Source organism: Panthera onca, chromosome B3 (assembly GCF_046562875.1).
Source record: "Panthera onca isolate mPanOnc1 chromosome B3, mPanOnc1 haplotype 2, whole genome shotgun sequence".
Lineage (NCBI taxonomy): Eukaryota > Metazoa > Chordata > Mammalia > Carnivora > Felidae > Panthera > Panthera onca.
In genome coordinates, this window is record NC_138344.1 from 54,709,082 (window position 1) to 54,726,866 (window position 17,785).

General features: G+C 45.3%; 1 protein-coding gene across 1 annotated transcript in view; it reads left to right on the forward strand.

The window, feature by feature from the left end:
- The first annotated feature begins 7,047 nt into the window (after positions 1-7,047).
- SHC4 (SHC adaptor protein 4) overlaps positions 7,048-17,785 on the forward strand; it is a 129,530-nt gene continuing 118,792 nt past the window's right edge. The window contains exon 1 of the mRNA XM_060618596.3: positions 7,048-8,397. Coding sequence (XP_060474579.1) covers positions 7,813-8,397 — 585 coding nt within the window. The 5' untranslated portion in view covers positions 7,048-7,812. The remainder of the gene's footprint in view (positions 8,398-17,785) is intronic.

The following is a 17,785-nucleotide window of genomic DNA, read 5'->3' on the forward strand; positions in this document are numbered from 1 at the left end:
TGTTCTGTGACCTTATCCACAGTACCTGCAAAGTCCATATTTCTACTAAGAGTCCACTCAGAGAAATGTAGGCTTTTTTTTTTATTATGCCTCTTAAAATTTGTCCAGCCACTCCCCTGTCTCCCTGTCTCTAAGCCACTCCACATTCTGTATTTGTCACAGCAGCACCCTACCCCTGATGTCAAAATCCACATTCATTTCCTTTTTTTTTAAGTTTTTTTAATGTTTATTTATTTTTGAGAGAGAGAGAGAGAGAGACAGCATGAGGGGGGAGGGGAAGAGAGGGAAGGATTCACAGAATCCGTAGCAGGCTCCAGACTCTGAGCTATCAGCACAGAGCTCTATGCAGGGCTCGAACCAACAAGCTGTGAGATCATGACCTGAGCCGAAGTTGGACACTTAACCGACTGAGCCACCCAGGTGCCCCTCCATATTCATTTTCTATTGCTGCCATAACAAATTACCACCAACTTAGCTTACACGATAGACAATAGATATTTATTATTTATTAAACTCTGTATGTTAGACCAAAAGTCTCCAGCAGACTAAAATAAAAGTGTTGGCAGGACTGCATGAGGCTTTAGGAAACCAATGTTTCTCCCTCCCTCCCTTTCTCTCTCTCTTTCTTTCTTTCATTCATTCATTCATTCATTCATTCTTCCCTCTTTCCCTCCCTTCCTTCTTTCCTTCCTTCCTCCCTTCCTTCCTTCCTTCCTCCCTTCCTTCCTTCCTTCCTTCTTTCCTTCCTTCCTTCCTCCCTCCCTCCCTGTACTTTTAACCTATAATCCAAGGAAAGGGTCATTGGAACCTCCAATCTATAGTCAGTCTTCAGAAGCCCAGGTAAAAACCTGGCATCTGGATTAGAGGGCAGTCTTGGAGAGGGCAATCTTAACCTGAGGGATCTGATGCTATCTTCAGATAGTGTCGGAGTTGAGCTGAATTGTAGGACACCCAGTTGGTGTCACCAAAAATTACTTGGCGGTGTGGGGGAAACTCCCTGCTCCACACACAAACATTGGAATTTGGTGACCAGAACCACCTTTTACATCTGCAGAGTTTCTTTTGCTATGTTCCCAGTATTAGGTCATGGATATCTTTGGGAGGCTTTTAGTCTGCCTACCATACTGTCAGCATCCAGATTTGAATCCAAGTCGGGCTGGCTTATTGTGTTTGGACTTTCCTTTCTTTCTTTCTTTCTTTCTTTCTTTCTTTCTTTCTTTCTTTCTTTCTTTCTGTTTATTTATTTATTTTGAGAGAGAGAGAGAGTGTGCACACAAGCAGGGGAAGGGTAAAGAGAAGGAGAGACAGAATCCCAAACAGGCTCCGTACCACAAACACAAAACCTGATGTGGGGCTCAAACTCATAAACTGTGAGATCATGACCTGACCCAAGATCAAGAGTTGGACTTTTAACTGAGTGAGCCACCCAGGTGCTCCAGCATTTGGACTTTTTCTACCAGACTCCATGGTGTCCTCTCATAACTTCCCAGAGGCCTTGCTCATCTTGCACCTTTGGTCTTGCCATTTTTGTTGTATCAGATGTTATTACTTTGGCTGTAAGTAACAGGTAACACTTAACCAAGAGCTAGCTGCTTGAGCTGCTTAAACCGGTAAATGTTTATTTTTCTCACATAACAACATATTTACAGATGGTTTCTGGTCGTGTCTCAGTGATTCAATGATGCCAAGGCCATAGGCTTGATAATTTGTTTGGCCTTTCCTTTATGGTTGCAATGTGGCTGCCACAGCTTCAGATATCACATTCGCATTGAAGACAGGAAGATGTGGGAAAAGAAGGGTAAGCTTCAGTTTTCTCTGCCCCTCTTATAAGGAAGACAGATTTTTTTCCAGAAGACCCATGAGACTTTCATGATGTCTCATAGACCAGACTGTGTCATATGCCTCCATCCCTGCAGCTGCAAGGAAGCCTGAGAAAGTGGGTATTTAGCCTTTCCTTGTAGAGGTGGGCAAAGGAAATGAGAACTGGAAGTGAAGTTTGGATTAGCCAGCTCAGAATGCCAGAATTTCAATCTGACCAAGACCCTGTCTTTGCCTTTTTCTTATGCCAGTCCACAATTAGAATTGGAATCCTGTTCCTGAGTCAGACACCTCCTGATGACTATGCTCTGACCACCTGTCCCACAACCCACTCACTCCTCCTTGTAAGATATCCCTGACCCATTAACCACTGAGACTGCCGTGTGCAATGGCCTGGATATACTGCCTGTCACCACCTGCTGCTGGCGTTGGAAGCATCTGACCTCCTTTCACAGGCCTAGAGACTCCCCCAGGCCCACTGGGTATGCAGAGGCAAGCTTCTATTCTGACCGCACCTGCTTTTATGTGGGCATTTTTAAGCTGTGTGTGTGTGTGTTTGTGTGTGTGTGTGTGTGTGCATGTGCATGTCTGTGCAAGTCTGCATAGGTGCAGAAAAAGGGGGGGAAATAGGCCACATTGACCAAGGACATTTTTATCCTATGCTAGCTTTAACTTCTGTCAAAGTAGAAGGTCATCTGAGAATATAACCATGACAGAGATACTACTATCTATCCAATCTCCTCTCCTGCCTCAGTAACAGACCATGATTTTATATGCATCAGACAAAAGACTTCTTCATTCTTGGATGAAGATTTCCTTTTCTCTTACAGCTAGGGACAGCCATGTGACTAAATTCTGGCTAATGTGATAAAAGTGGCAACATTGTATTGGACTTTCAGGACGTTTCTTTAAAGTGAGTGGGTATGTCCTTCTTTGTCCTGTCATCCATTTTGCTACCCAGAGTGCAGATGAAATGGCTGGAGCACCGTCAGCCATTTTGGACAATGAGAAGGAGAGATCTACAATTGACCTTTGAACAACATGGATTTGAACTGCATAAGTCCACTTATATGCAGATTTTTGCCCCAACAAATATAGTACAGTACTATAAATCTATTTTCTCTTCCTTACGATTTTCTCGATAACATTTTTTTCTCTAGCTTATTTTATTGTAAGAATATAGTATATAATGCATATAAATACAAAATATATATTAATTGACTGTTTATGTTATCAGTAAGGCTTGCAGTCAACAGTAGGATATTAGTAGTTAAGTTTTGGGAGAGTCAAAAGTTACACACAGAGTTTTGACTGCATAGGGGATCAGCATCCCTAACCCCTGTGTTATTCAAGGGTCACCTGTACTTTAAGGGTGGCCAAGAGCCGACCCTATCCCTGGATTTGCAACCTCCAGGAAAATAATTTTTTTGTTTAAATCACTGTTCTTTTGGATTTTTGTGGACCCTGAATAACTCACCTGTGTATCATCTGCATGATGTCTAACACTTTACATAGCATTTCCAGGTACATTATCTCATTTTCAACAGATAGGAAAATACCTGTTTTCCTGTGCTATTTCTGACAGGCCCTGGGTTGAGAAGAGCCAGTAAGGGCCAATAGCAATCCTCAGAGAGCTGTTTACTTGCCAAGGCTGAAGACTGTAGGAAAACTGAAAGATTTGGTTCAGGAGGCAAAAGGAAGATGTTGCTTTTGGAGTTGATAATAACTCTTGGAGGAATGGACCTGCCTCCATTTTTGTGCAGCAGGACTCTGACTCTGAGACTCAACCCTTCCTCTTACCACTTCACTTACCCATTCTTAAACTGGTCCTTGCCAAGAACTTTATGTAAATACTGTCTTGTTTCTTTTTTCCCGGAAATAGAGCTTCAGCAGTGTTTTCATTACTCACTGATGGGCTGTTGAACTCATCCTCAGTGCAAGTTCTTTTGGGATATGTCTGCTTTGTGTTAGACATGGTGTTGGTGGCGGAGTAAGAGTCCTTGTGCCACAGAGTACTCAAATGTCACCTTCTCTACTTGGTTCCAGAGTAGCAATTGGCCTGTTGTCCCCCAGAGTTGTTTCTCTTTTGTTCTGTCCCTACTTCTCTGCACTCTCCAGAGCACCCTGCCTCCACCCCAAATCTCACATGGGGCTATCTTCAAGGGCTGGCAAGGCATTTTTGCCCTGGCCCCCTTCTTTCCCACTCCTCTAAGAAATCCTAGCAGGACCTGGCAAATCCTATCATGGTCCAGCCTGACCGAACTCTTCCTTGAACCTGCCTGTTCCATCCAAGAAACCCAGGTTGGGCAGGCTGTCCCTAAAGAAGCCAGAATGTTGATTCACAGCAGACAACTTTGGAGAGGGTGGGGAGATGTCTCTAAATAAAGGAGGCATATGTAGTGGTCTAAGCAGAATCCTGTTTTCCAAAGGCAATGATGAGAGGGGTTAAGGTACCCTGATGATTTAATGACAGGAATGGTTTTTCTTATCTATTATTCGTATTTTTACTCCTGGCAATCCAGTGAGTTGTTTAGGGTGACTTTTATAGATATGATCTCCAAGGAGGAGAAGGGAGCAAAAACTAACATTTAGTGAGCACCGACCCTCAGTTAGTTTCTTGTACACACTGGCTGGTACCACAGTGGGTGAGAGCGTGTGGTTGAAGTGAGTCAGGGCTCAGTTCTACACTAGATCTGCTGTGTAGACTCACTGGCTGTGAGGCTTGGACCAGCCAGTAAACCAGAGTGGCTTACCTTCACTGCCTCTTCTGCAATGTGGAGATGATGGGCCTTGGACCTAGACTTGAGCTCTCCTGACTACAGTGGCTACCAATATCGGCTCTGCAGTCAGAGCTGATGGAAGGATCCGTCATCATTGTTCCATAGCCAGGAAACCTTGGCCAACTCACTATACTTACTCTGAGTCTCGTTTCCACTTCTGTAAAGTGGTGATGACAACAGTCCCAGCCTCCAGAAGTTGTTACAATGATTGAATGAGAATGCAGGTAAACTGTCTTTTGTTCCATAAATAGTAGTTCTGATTTTAATTATTTTCATCATTACTAATTGAAGAGGGTATTCTAATGTTCTGGGAAGAAAGAAACCGTCCACCTTGCCTACCCTCCTACCTGGAATGGAGATGCACTCAGTTAATGAGCCTTCTCTTGAACTGAAGGGGCAGTTTTTCAACATTTCTCCGGACTCAGAGATGCCTGGCTGTGTTGACTGGCCTCTGAGGCTGTTCCCACTCCCAGGTTTTAGATCTGGTTTCTTTCACCCTCATAAAGGGCCCTGGCAGGGCCGCCTAGGACAACCAGGGTCTCCAGGGTCCCCAGGGACAGAGAAGCAGCCCGTGGTGGCCATGGCCACTTTCTTATCTTACCTAGGCCCACCTGATCCACCCTGCCCCTCAACTCTCCTAACACTCAGTCCTCCTGAGGAATGTGGGCTGATGTGAGCCCTTGGAGTCTGGCCAGCACAGTGCCTACCTCGGTGAGCTGGTTGCCCTGAACACCCCGTCCTCCAGTCATGAAGACCTCAGCAAGGACTCCCATTAATCAGGGGGGCTCTGTTTTTCCTTCTTTCTCCAGGCCCACACAATTGTTAGGAAATTGTTTCCTTGAATGGTGTTGGCTTCTCAGCATCTCCTACTCTGTGCTCGGTTTTCAATTGTCTACAATGGTGTAGACTCTGTGTAGACACAGGGGATGAGAGGACCAGCTTCAGGGTCAGGTGGCCCTGGTTCAAATGGCCCTTCTTTACACTGACTGGCAGGTACTCAGTGAGGCAGACACTGTACCAAGTGCTTCATGGGGATTAGTGTTATCTCACAAACCCTCATAACATTCCCATTAGATAGCTGCCTTTAACAGAGGAGGGCATTCAGGCACAGAGAGGTAAAGTACCTTTCTCAAGGCTGCATAGCATGGGGGTCTGTGACAGCAAGGAAGCAATCATGTCTGGGAGGGGAAAAAGGAGAAGGGGAAGGAAGAAAAAGAAGAAGGCTACTTCACACATTGCCCAGAGCTTGTCTCCTCAGCCCCTGGGCATGCAAGGTCCAACTGACTTAGCCACTGTCTGAATTTTGCCAGAAGAAGGTGTGGGCATAGGGAGAAGAGGTCAGCAAGGATTGAAGGGGAGGTTGATGAAGATGCAAAAAGGCCTTCCCAAGGAAAAACACATCTTAACAGTTTTGGCAGACAGGACGTGAAGAGGTGCATTGTTTCCCTGGGAGGAGCAGGAAGCCAGCAAGGATGGCTTTCGGTCGGTCATAAGCAACCATTTAATTCAGAACCTGTGTTTAGATCCCAAGGGAGCTCAGGCCACCAAAGTCATGAATACACATGAGCCTAATGCAGCCTTGGGGACAGTAAGACAATGAAGGTGACATCCCTGATACCCGTGGTTGCCAGTTTGTTTTAATTTTTAAATTAATGAACAATTTCAGATGTAAGAGCTTTGGCCTACAGAGACAGGTAACCTTCCGCATAGATTTTCTTGTCCCTTGTGCTATGTGATTTCCACATCTTCCCCCATGTTTCAGCAGTTTCCTCTTCTCTATTCCTAAAAGAACCTGCATTTCCCTTTCCTGACTCCCTTCCTGCCTTCCTGTGTGCTAAGCCTTTGCAGTTGTCATCATGTCTTCAGAATGCATTTGATAGGTACAGGAAGTTGCACCAGACGGGAGATGGAACCAGCAATCAATAAAAAAAGAACTGTGTTTCTAAGAAAAATGCATCACGGCTTCCCACCGGAGTTGTGTACCATATGTCCTAATATCCGTGGAACAATGGATCTAAATTTTAGCTCTTCTGCTTGGCTTTCCCCGCCATCTCAACAAAAAAGAAATTAGTCCCTTTTAACCTGCGGCTACCCAGCTTTCTGAGGATTCCTAGTAGCGATTGCCTTTCCTTTTAACCCTTTCATCAGATGTCACAAAATAAAATCTCTCCTTACAGCTTTATTTCTCCTGGCTACTAGTTTAGTATATTTATGGTGCATGAGTCATCAAGCTGCTGCCTGATTGGATAAAAACCAAGCACCCCTGAGACCATCAGTCAATTACAGCTATTCTCAGCTTCATTCACAGATTTATTAGCTTGCACACACAGAGCGAAATTCATTCAGCAAAGTTCATTCATAAAAATTTCAACACTCTGCATCATCCTGCACATCTCAGCCTTCTGCTGCCGACGGGCTCCTAAAAGAAGCTCCTGAGAACAGTCCAGGAGGGAGGGAGGCTCTGAGCTAGGGTGGGCAGGCTGGGAGGGGATCTGAGGAACACGGAGGGATTGCAAGTCCAAGAAATAATGCGGAGCAGTGCCCGTCGCTAGTACTTCTGGCTTGTGGCCCGGACGGGATGCAAGACAAGATCTTCCAAGAGAGGGCAGCCGTCAGAATCAACGAACTCAGGCTGAAGGGCCTTTGGCTCACATACACGTTTTCTTTTTTAAATGAACAATCACTGGAACAAATAAAGGGTTAATAGGCCAGTCATTGCCCCGCCCTGTGGGAGCCGGAGGGAGCAGGTTTGAAAGTTCCTGTGTGCAGAAGGGAAGGCTGGGGGTGGGGGGCGCTGAATATTTCTGCAAGGCTCCTGCACGGCTCGCTGGCGATGCGGCGGGACGGGCTGGCCCGTGTTCGGCCCGGTTCGGTGCCTGAGAGTTGGCCGTGAGCGATCCCTGCCGCCGCGAGCCCGGTCCAGGCTTTCCCAGCAAGGAATCCAAGGCGAGAACACCGAGTGCTGCCGCGGGGGCCAGGGAGGGACTGAAATCAACTGGGGAGGCGTTATCTACCCCCCACCGGCCCCCCTCCCTCCCCCGGGCTGTCACCCAGAAGGGCCTGGGAGCCGAGGTGGGCGAGGGCGAGAGCAGAGTTGGAGAGGTGGCTGCCGCCAGTGGCACGGGGCGTTGAGGCATTTGCTTTCCGTGCCGTTTATCTAGCAGACGAAGAGGCGATTTATGCAACAGTATCCTGTTTCAGCACTGCCAAGGCTATGCGAAAACGCGGTCAGGACAGCCTGGCAGGACTTGTGCTGTATGTAGGACTCTTCGGGCACCCCGGGATGCTGCACAGGGCCAAGTACAGCCGTTTTCGGAATGAGTCCATCACGTCCTTGGACGAAAGCAGCCCCGGAGGCTCAGTGGGGAGCAAGGGCTCAGCGCCTCCTCCCTACCCCACCCTGGCACCTCACCTGCCGGCTGAAGATGCCACCTTGGCGTCCCAGGAGAGCCCCACCCCACTGTGCACCTTGATCCCTCGCATGGCCAGCGTGAAGCTGGCCAACCCAGCCACCTTGCTGAGTCTGAAAAACTTTTGCTTGGGTACCAAAGAGGTGCCCCGGCTGAAGCTCCAGGAAAGCCAAGACCCGGCACCCAGCAGCCCAGCTTCCCCTGAAACCAGTCCAAATAGGGCTGGCTCTGCACCTCTGCCGCAACCAGACCTGCTGGGGCACAGGGCCGCTGCCTTAACTCCCGATGCCTGCCCCCTTCCTGGCCCTGGGGAGCCAACCCCAGGGAGCAGGCAGGACAGGCACTTTCTGCAGCACCTGTTGGGGATGGGCATGAACTACTATGTGAGGGTAAGTCTATCTCCCTCTCTATCCCCCTTCTAGGAACTCCTGGGGAAAGGGGCATCTTCCCTGAGTTATGCAAGGGGCTGCACACCCTGGCTGGGGTCTAGGTTTGGACAAGACATTGTGTAACTGGACCGAGGAGAGGAAGGGACCTGGGCTTACAGGTTTCCCTAGGAATATCTGACTTGTATTGAAGTCAGATAACTTTTGGTTCAAGGATATGAACTCGTGCTAATTTGTAGGTAGTTTCCGGGGGTAGGGATAATTTCTGATAGAGACAGGGAGACGGCACCTTCTTGTCCCTACTGGACGTAGCATCTGTCCAAGAAGAGTCAAGAATTTCAAGTCTGTTTAGTGACTGAGACCTGCTAGGTTCTATCGGCCATTGTATTTCAATAGAGATTTTTGTGCTAGAGGAATGCATGATGCGTAAGGGACTTGAATTATTTTTATAAATGTAATTCAGCATTTAACAGGCACCTCTCAAAACATGGCTGGATCTCTATGCTTGTGCTAGAAGCCAGTCTTAGGTCTTTGGTGCCGCCCCTTTTTGTCTTTATTGCCTACACTGCGGCAAGTGGGCCTTGTCCATGAGCTGTGTGCAAAACCACGGTCCTCCCTGGTCTCATATTTGCCCTGGCTCATTCCAGATGTGGGTAAAAGAAGAGTAGAAGATTTGGCCCCTGCTCTTCAGGAGTCCACATTTCAATCCAGGAGACCAACAAATGCATGTGAAATAATGAGAGAATAATGCTCACAATAGATACCTAGTGTACGGATGCTGAAGGAATACAGAGAAAGGGAAAGGTTGTTGTGGCCTGGGATTCACTCACAAGGGAGACCTTCAGGAGAAGGTGTGTCTTGGAAGAGATATCAGGTCTGGATCGGCAGAAGGGAGGAGATTCCTGGCGGGGCGAGAATGTGAGCAGTCTAAAAGGCAGGTGCAGGTGTCACTGTTGTGGCTGCAGCAGAGGCTCATATAACCTGGACTTCATGGAGGTGGGGAATACTGGAGGCTGGTGGGTGACACAGAGTGGCTGACACATAGGTGGTGCTCAAACAAATGTGAGTTGGATAAAGACAAATATAGATCGTGGGTAGCTTGGGGAAGAGCGCGCAGTTGACTGAAGCTCTTAAATGTCAGAGGAGGAGTTTGTAAATACTGCGATGGGTAAACAAGAACCGTCGTTCGGTTTGTAGGCAAACTGTGACTTGATGCAAGTGTTTCCAAAAGGATTGATCTGAATTTATTTGAGATTGATGGAAGCAGGGAAAAAATGGAGATTGGGAGGTCAGTCCGAAAGATACTCTGAGAGTTCAGGCGTGAAGGGATGGGGACATGGATTAAGGTGGAAGTGTGAACAAGGAGATGAGGCCAGAACCTCTGTGGGAAGCCTCCACAGTCTTGGGTGATTGATCAGATCATTTCACCTCATAATACAAATAGTAGAATAGTGAACATTTATTGAAGAGTGGGTAGATTGGTGAGTTTGTTATTGTTGTTTATGAAGGTTACAGGTGATTATTGAGGAAAGGTTCTGAGGAGTGAAAAATAACTCCAAATTTAAGCCTCAGAATGGGATTAGTGATGTCATTGATAGAAACAGAGTGAGCTGGGAAGGGGGGGTCATGCTAACTTCGCTTTTGACCTATTATGTTTAAAGTAATGACATCTAAGTGGTATTAATTTGTAGGTAAGCAGTCATATAAGACCGACACTCAGGTGGGAAGCCTGATCTGAAGGTGTACATTTGAGAGATAGCCCAATAACTATCATAAATGAACAATTAAGGTTTCAAGGAAGGCCAGATAGTGAATGCTGAAAGGGTTACAGAGAGAGCAGGCTTGAGACAGCATTGGCAAATGGATAAATAAAACCTCCAAGGAAGATAAATTTATGGGACACTCAGTTCTTGCCCTCCCCCTTAGTGACACGGCTCATAATGGACTTCATGTGTCTACTAAAAGTTCATGTGCACCTTCTCATTTGTCAACCTAAGTGTCTGCCAGGTTCTAGTGGGAAAACGAGAAACTCCAAACCTGTGTTCTCTCTACCTGCCTTCCCATTACCTTCCCATTACCTAGACCTCCTCTACCCTCTTCCTTGCCTTTCCTTCCCTCTTATACTGCCTTCCACTGCCCACACCTACACACCTGTACAATTTTTAATGTGAAAAGAGTTGCTGTGTGATCGCCACCTTCCCTAGGGAGTGTTTCCACTGCATTTTAGATTTTTAATGAGGATATCATCTGTCTTTTCATGGTGATGATAACTGACCCGAGGGAAGACACTGACCCCCCTGACCCAAATGACCCACACTATGTTGCCAATAGACAGTGACATGAGACACCAGTTATCACTTCTCATAGGAAGTCAAAATACATGGAAGAGCCTACTTTATTAATTTTTATAGAATCCCAACTTTGAAAGATGGTAGGGACTCAGAAGTTATCATGTTCAATGCCTCTATGGGGAAACTAAAGTCCAGAGAAGTGATTTTTTTAAGGCCACACAGGTGAATCAAAAGGAGAGTTAAACTCAAGTCCCCTGTGTGCCATTCTTTGCTCTTTTCAACATAGGTTTCCATCCTGGGTGAGATCCTGTTCCTCAGCATTCTTTTAGATGTGAACCAATTTAAAAAAAATGAAATGCCAACATATTAATTTACAGTTAAAAATTATCATATCAAGTGCACCTGAATTGTGATCCTTATACTCCCATCTGTAGGAAGATGCACATAGGAAGATTTAAATCAAAAGTTGCTTAGTGATGATGGAATCAGAACAGGGAAGTGAGAGAGAGATTCTTGATGGCTAGTGGACTTAGGGGCAACTTTTGTAGGCAAAAGGTAGCGACGTATTCAACTTCCTCATCCATATCATGTGACTGCTCGTCTCTCTACCCAAACTTTTTTTTTTATTCATTCACTTGTTTATTCAACAAGTATGTTTATTCAACAAGTATGAACCAACTATGTGATAGGAACTGTTGAGGGCCCTGGGGATATATGAGTGAATAAAAGAGACCAGGTCAGAGCTCCCATGGAACTCACATTCTAGTGAATGGAGATGGGCCCGATTGAATAAATAAGTAAATTTAATATGTCATGTGTAATAAGTGCTAGGGAGAGCGATAAAACAGGGAAAGGAAGAAGACAGTTGCTTGTGTAGAAATGGAAGGTATTGCATTCCTTTTGAGGGAAAATGGCAGAGTTACAGCTACTCTTTGTTTTGTTTTCTGGCATCTTTTATCTTTACAATAGGAACTGTATTTGCCTTCTACTCTAAGTTAGGTTTGACTTTGAGTTAAATATCTTTCCTTAGAAATTGACTCTTTTTGGTCTTATGATATAGAATCAGTTATGCAGCTGAAAACATTTTATGAATTCTGAGCACCTATGTTTGAGTAACTTTCACTTAAGTTTAGACCTTGAACCCCCTGAAGATCTCTCAAGGAAAGTAGGCCAGCAAACTATTCTTTGAGATATATCACACCAGAAATGGGACAACCAGACCCCAGTCTGAGCAAAGCAGTGAGGTGAGTGCAAGTTTGTTAAATGGTACCAAACAGTGACTTCTGTTCCCACCATATGATTAAGGCTCATTTCTTTATGAGATATTCCCAAGTCACTTTATCCATCACCAAATACTCACTTGGAGGTCCCCCAGTTGCCCAGCACAGTCTGTGAGGATGGAAAATATACAACATGTCTCATCTCTAAAATGAGAGGATTGGTCTGTAGGTCACCCAGGCACTATTTGATGACTCCAGGGCTCCCTTCTTCATAGGGGAGGTATTTAAAACCTTACTTCCCTTGCCCATTCCCAACCCCCAAATTACTTATAATTTTGTTGAAAGCCTAAATAAAACAGAGGCAAAGACACCAACCACGCCGGAGCCGCCACAGGCCAGTCCAACAGTTCTGACCATAGCTTTCCAAGAGAGGCTCCATCTCCAAATGACAACACTGAGCCCTCAGAAGTACATTCTCTACCCCACACTTTCCAACCTAAGTGAACATAAGACAGGGTTCAAACCATGGTTTGTCTCACTCCAGGGCTCTTCCTCTTCCCACACTCTCACTGCACCTTGGAGCAAGACAGGCAGACCTGGAAGTTTGTGGAAAGGAGTGTCATAGAAAAAGGACCACACTGGGCAGGACAGCTTTACTATAGGGCCGACCTGTAGACCTTGCCTGGTTGCATTTATTTGCGTGATTTCAGTCTCCTCACTTCAACCCATCCTACCCCAACAACTTCCCTATGGCTGCTGTGACAGTATCACAAACTAGGTGGCTTACACAGCAGAAATTTATTCTCTGGCAATTCTGGAGGCTAGAAGTCTGAAATAAAGGTATTGGCAGGGTCATGCTCTCTTTGAAGGGTCTAGTAGAGGATCCTTCCTTTATTTTTACAGCTTCTGGTGGTGGCCCGCCATCCTTGGCATTTCTTGGCTTTGAGAAGCATCACTCCAATCTCTGCCTTGTCTTCACATGGCTTCCTTGCCTCTGTGACCACATCCAAATTTCCCTCTTCTTATAAAGATACCAGTCATTGGATTCGAGCCCATGCTAATCCAGTATGACCTCATCTTAACTTGATTATATTAAGTTCCAAATAAGGTCACATTCATAGATTCTGGGGGTTAAGACTTCAACTTATTTTTGAGGGAGATGTAACTCAAACCATAACAGTCCCCAAGTACATGTATTGCAATGGATTTGCCCCTATAAGTGTTCTTGGGTATTGGGCTCATCAGCTGTGCATGCAAATATGAATTCATTGTTGAGGAATTTTCTTTACTTCCTTTGTAAATCTCACAGCCTATTCTTATCATCCATCCTCCTTTGTCCAATGTTATGGCTTATTACTGAGCCAATAGACTGGTATTGTCTATTGTCTAGACTACATGTAGTCCATGGTACCATAATGCCCCAATATCTTTCACACAGAAGGGCACAGGTATAGGAGTTACAAGATCTGCATTAATGGCTGTGGTGCTAACCAGCTGTGTGACCTTAGGTGAGTCATTTCACCTCTATGGGCCTCATTGTCTCATATTTAAAATAAGAGTTTTGAACAAAATGCTGCCTAAGATCCTGAGACTGCAGGTCTCCTTTCCCAATTGGTATGAAATCTCCTTCTATTAGGATCTTTTTTGCTTAGAAAATGGATTCAGGACAGTTTCCTAAAGGAAATAAATTTTAACACCTTTGTGTTAATAGAGAGAAGAAATGTTCTTAGTGCCCTCTTACTAACACTAAGCTGGCTTCACCAATATAGCAGAAAAGGGTGTCCTGGGCACAGGTGCTCTGTTCTAGAGAGCAGTGTGAAGGAGTCATGTCATGGAAAAGCATCCAAGTGTAGGGTTCCAGGGAAGAGTGGGCAGGCCAGGTCAGGTGGCAGGCCAGAGTGAATGGTGGTGACTAGGATCATTGCTCACATGGTATAGTCGGTCAGGCCAGGCCAGGGCTTCATGTCCAACCTGAGGACTATAGGAACAGCAAGAGTTAACCCTTCTCGATATTCTCTAGACAAAAGTGCTAAGAGAAAAGGGCCCTACCAGACACATAGAGAGTCTAGTAATCCTAACCTTGAAAGAGGGAGATTTATAACTCTGAGAAACCCCTGAAGAGATAGTCCCATGGTTTATGCAAAATAAAGGCAGACCTGATTGGTGTGGGTCTGGCCCCCACAGGTTAACAGAGATGGCTTTCTGCCTCTGCTCATTTCTGTCTTGTCTAAGTTATTGGTGATTGAAAGGGAGGCAATACAGGCAGGAGGAAATACTTCCATCTAAAACTGACAATTTTTCATTGAGGGTGTTATATTTTCCTTCCTGTTTCTTTCTTGGAGTGAATGTAAAAGTAGATTCTGTTAGAATTTAGAAAAATCCTGGTAGATTTGACCTGTTGTTCCTGTTTATTCCTTTTAAACCCTCACATATCCTTTGATCTGTCCAGTCCTTGCCCACCCTGACCACTGGAGCATTAACTGGAAGAAAGAGGCTTAGAGATCCCAAAGTTCAAAGCCTTCATTTTGCAGTTGAGGAAATGGAGACTCAGAAATAAGAAATAACTTGCCAAAGAAGTAACTTGCCCCAAGCCACATGGCTAGTTGTGGAGCCCAGACAAGAACTCCCTGTTCTGTGTACAGCACTTTTTTTTTTTTTTTACCTCCATCTTGCTTCACCTGTCCCCACTCCATGAACTAAATGTGCTATACCAAATGTCTCTATTGATTAAAATGCTGTGTGTGTGCTTTTTTAAAAAACAACTAGAATGAAAACCTTTTTTTTTTCTAATAAGAAAATTGTCTTTAAAAATCAATGAGAAGGAAAAAGCAAGGAAGAGTGACAAGGAGCCCAAAATGCCTTGGCTTTGTCAATTTTTCACCTTTTTTGTTTAAGGAGGTCCCTGTGGGTGACAACATGTTGGTGTTGAACTAGGACTTGTCCAATGTGCATGGACTGGCTTCCATTAATTCATCTTCCACAACTTTTGGAGGTCACTTCCCTAATATGGCTTCTCCCTTCACTTGCATTTTCATATTACTCTAAAGCCAATGCCATGTTACCACACAGATTTATTGAACCAAGTCTGTTTCCCAATATGACTGTTCCATCAGAATGGTGATCTAAATGATGCACACAGCTCATGAGGCTAGGCCATTCCAGACTCCCTTCCCTAGTAGCAGGCATATGAGGTACCTGGGATCTCTTCCTCTCTCCTAAAAGATTCAGATTTTGGGGTGTGTGTGGGGGGGTGGCAGAAGCAGAATAAGAGGGGTCTGGTCAGATTTGTGTTGAAGCATCAAGATCGTGGTCACCAAAAGATGCAGGCCTTAGTGTTGCCCACAAGTGACCATTACATGAAAAGATTATATCTGAAACAGGAGAGTTTAGCAAGCAGGTATTTGGAAAAGTCAGGAAGCCTCTGGGAACTTGATTTTTGACTGAGAACATTAGTTGAAATCATATGAAATTTATTGATATCATAGCCATGATGACAAATAAGTATAAATTTGTAACCATAAACTCAGGTGTGTACAAGAAATGTCATTGAAAATGATATATTTTAAAAATCTCATGAAATCTGACACCAAGCCCTTTCTTGCTTTGCTGGAAATAATTTCACTTTCGGTCATAATTCTTCCCCCAACCTGTCACCAGGATCACATAATGAATTGAGGGGCTTATTTTGCACCCCTAAATGAAGAAATGCCTCTGACCTTTGGTTCATTGTTTAGGATATTGAGAGTCTCCTAAAGACAGGAGGCACTCCTGTGTCTAGATCTCCATGTACACACCAGAATCCTTACCCATTCTGAGAGCCCCTTGCTGAGAATCCAGCCTCCCTGGCCGCCCCTCCAGCCATTCCCCTTGGTAAGCCTTCCAATTCCTTGAAGCCTCTCCAGAATGCAGCTTGAGGGTCCATATGCTCTGAGACCCACTGGTATGAATACCCACCCCAAAGGACAGGGATGACAGATGGCTTTAAGCAAGTGAATGGGAAATCCAGAAACAACCAGCAACCAAAGGGAGTGCTGATGGAGGGAGGGCACAGCAGAAGGTCACTAAAGGAAAGCACAGCCCACCTGTTGAGGTGGGCAAACTGGAGTGAAGTTTAAAGAACTGCTTCCATTTGTCACGGTCAGATACTGGCAGCCAAGGGTTCTGATGGGAAATGAAGCTGAAGGTTCTTGGGAGGAGTTGGAAATTAATATTACATGTGGGAGGCTGATGGGATTGAGGCACAGAGGGAAGGGAGGGGAGAGAGAGAGGGGAGGAGAAAAATGCATAGTACAGGCAGTGTCCTACCCAGGAAAGAATCTAGAACGCAGAGCTCATAAACCAACAAGTTTAATGACATGTTTTGTTTAGTCAAATTAGAAAAAAGTGTGTTTTTTTTTGTGACTAGTTGCCAAAATTTTAAAAATTCTATATTAAACTCTGGATATCTGGCTTCTCAGAAGAGCTGGTAGCCCTGGGCCAGCCATCCCACTGTCAGCAGATGGCCAGAGGGGGCCAAGGAGCCACAGTCTTACCCGATTTCACTCACCTATGTCACATGTCTGCCCCCGAGGGTGACTGGACTTGCATACCTACCTGTGGCATCCAAATGGAAAAATGCTTGTAAACCCTTTGTCTTTCATTTTCCAATTTGGAATATCTGGGTGAAAGGCTGAGAATGTCTTCTTCTTGGACAACACACCAGGACTTCTCTATGTAATGGGACAAAGTCCTGGGGCTGGGTGAGCCCACGAGAGATGCCTTGCCTTCCCAATGAACAGAGCCTTTGCCCGTCCTAACCAAGTTGCAGAGTTTAAAGATAGCAGATACCCAGGCCTGGTACAGGCCATCCCTATTTTATGAAGACGTTGTGGGTCAAAAGTTAGTTTGTATATCAGTTCTTTGGGACAATGAATTTTTCCAGAGACATAACATTAAAAGCTGATAAGCTTTCTCCTATGGTGGGGGAGAGGATTAAATGAAAAAACATATATAAAAAGCTTAGTACAGAGACCTCCACATAGGTCCCATGTGGAGTGGTGGAGAAAGAACTTTCAAAGGGCCAAGAACACTTTTGGGCAAAAATGAACTGAAATAGAGTAAATGTGACTTTGGCATTTTACCGTGTCCCTTGGCATCCTTTCTCCTGGCTGGCAGTGCCTCCCTGGAGGACCTTCCTTCCTTAACTCTTTCCTGTGGTGCTCACCAGGGCAGGCCTGTCTGTCTCTCCTCTCTACAGTTGCCTGCTGGTCGGCTTCCCTCCTCCCTCAGGGCAGCAGAGTGAAAACCTGCATTTTGGAAAGATGTCTGTTTACTTATTGTTAGTATTTCCCCAGATTTCCCAAGGGCCACTGATATCAGTTAAAAGAAAATACTTGTTAAAAATGCAGATTCCCATGCCCATCCTGAAGTTACTGGATCAGAATCTCAGGCTGGGGCCCAGAAACCTACATTTTTAACACACTCCCTATGTGAATCTGTAGCACAGAAAGTTTGAAAACCTCTGTTGAGTCCATTTGGTGCAGTGGTTTTCAGCTGTGGATAATTTTGCCCCTCAGGGGACACTTGGCAATGCCTGGTGACATTTTTAGTTGTCACTACTGGTGAGGAGGTGGGTGCTGCTAGGCTTTAGTGAATAGAGGCCAGGCATGCAGCTACACATCCTTCAGGGCACCAGACAGTCCCCACCATAAAAAAATTCTCAGGCTCAATTGATTGGTGGTACTGAGGCTGAGCAGCTCTGAGGTGGTGAAGAACATGACCCTGGGATGTGCATTGGGAGGTAATAGGGAATGGAAGAATAAACAATTGCTCAGTCGTTTAGCTTTTGACAAATCTAACCTAAGATACTTCTAATTTTCTCAAGTTTTCTTCTTTCTCCTT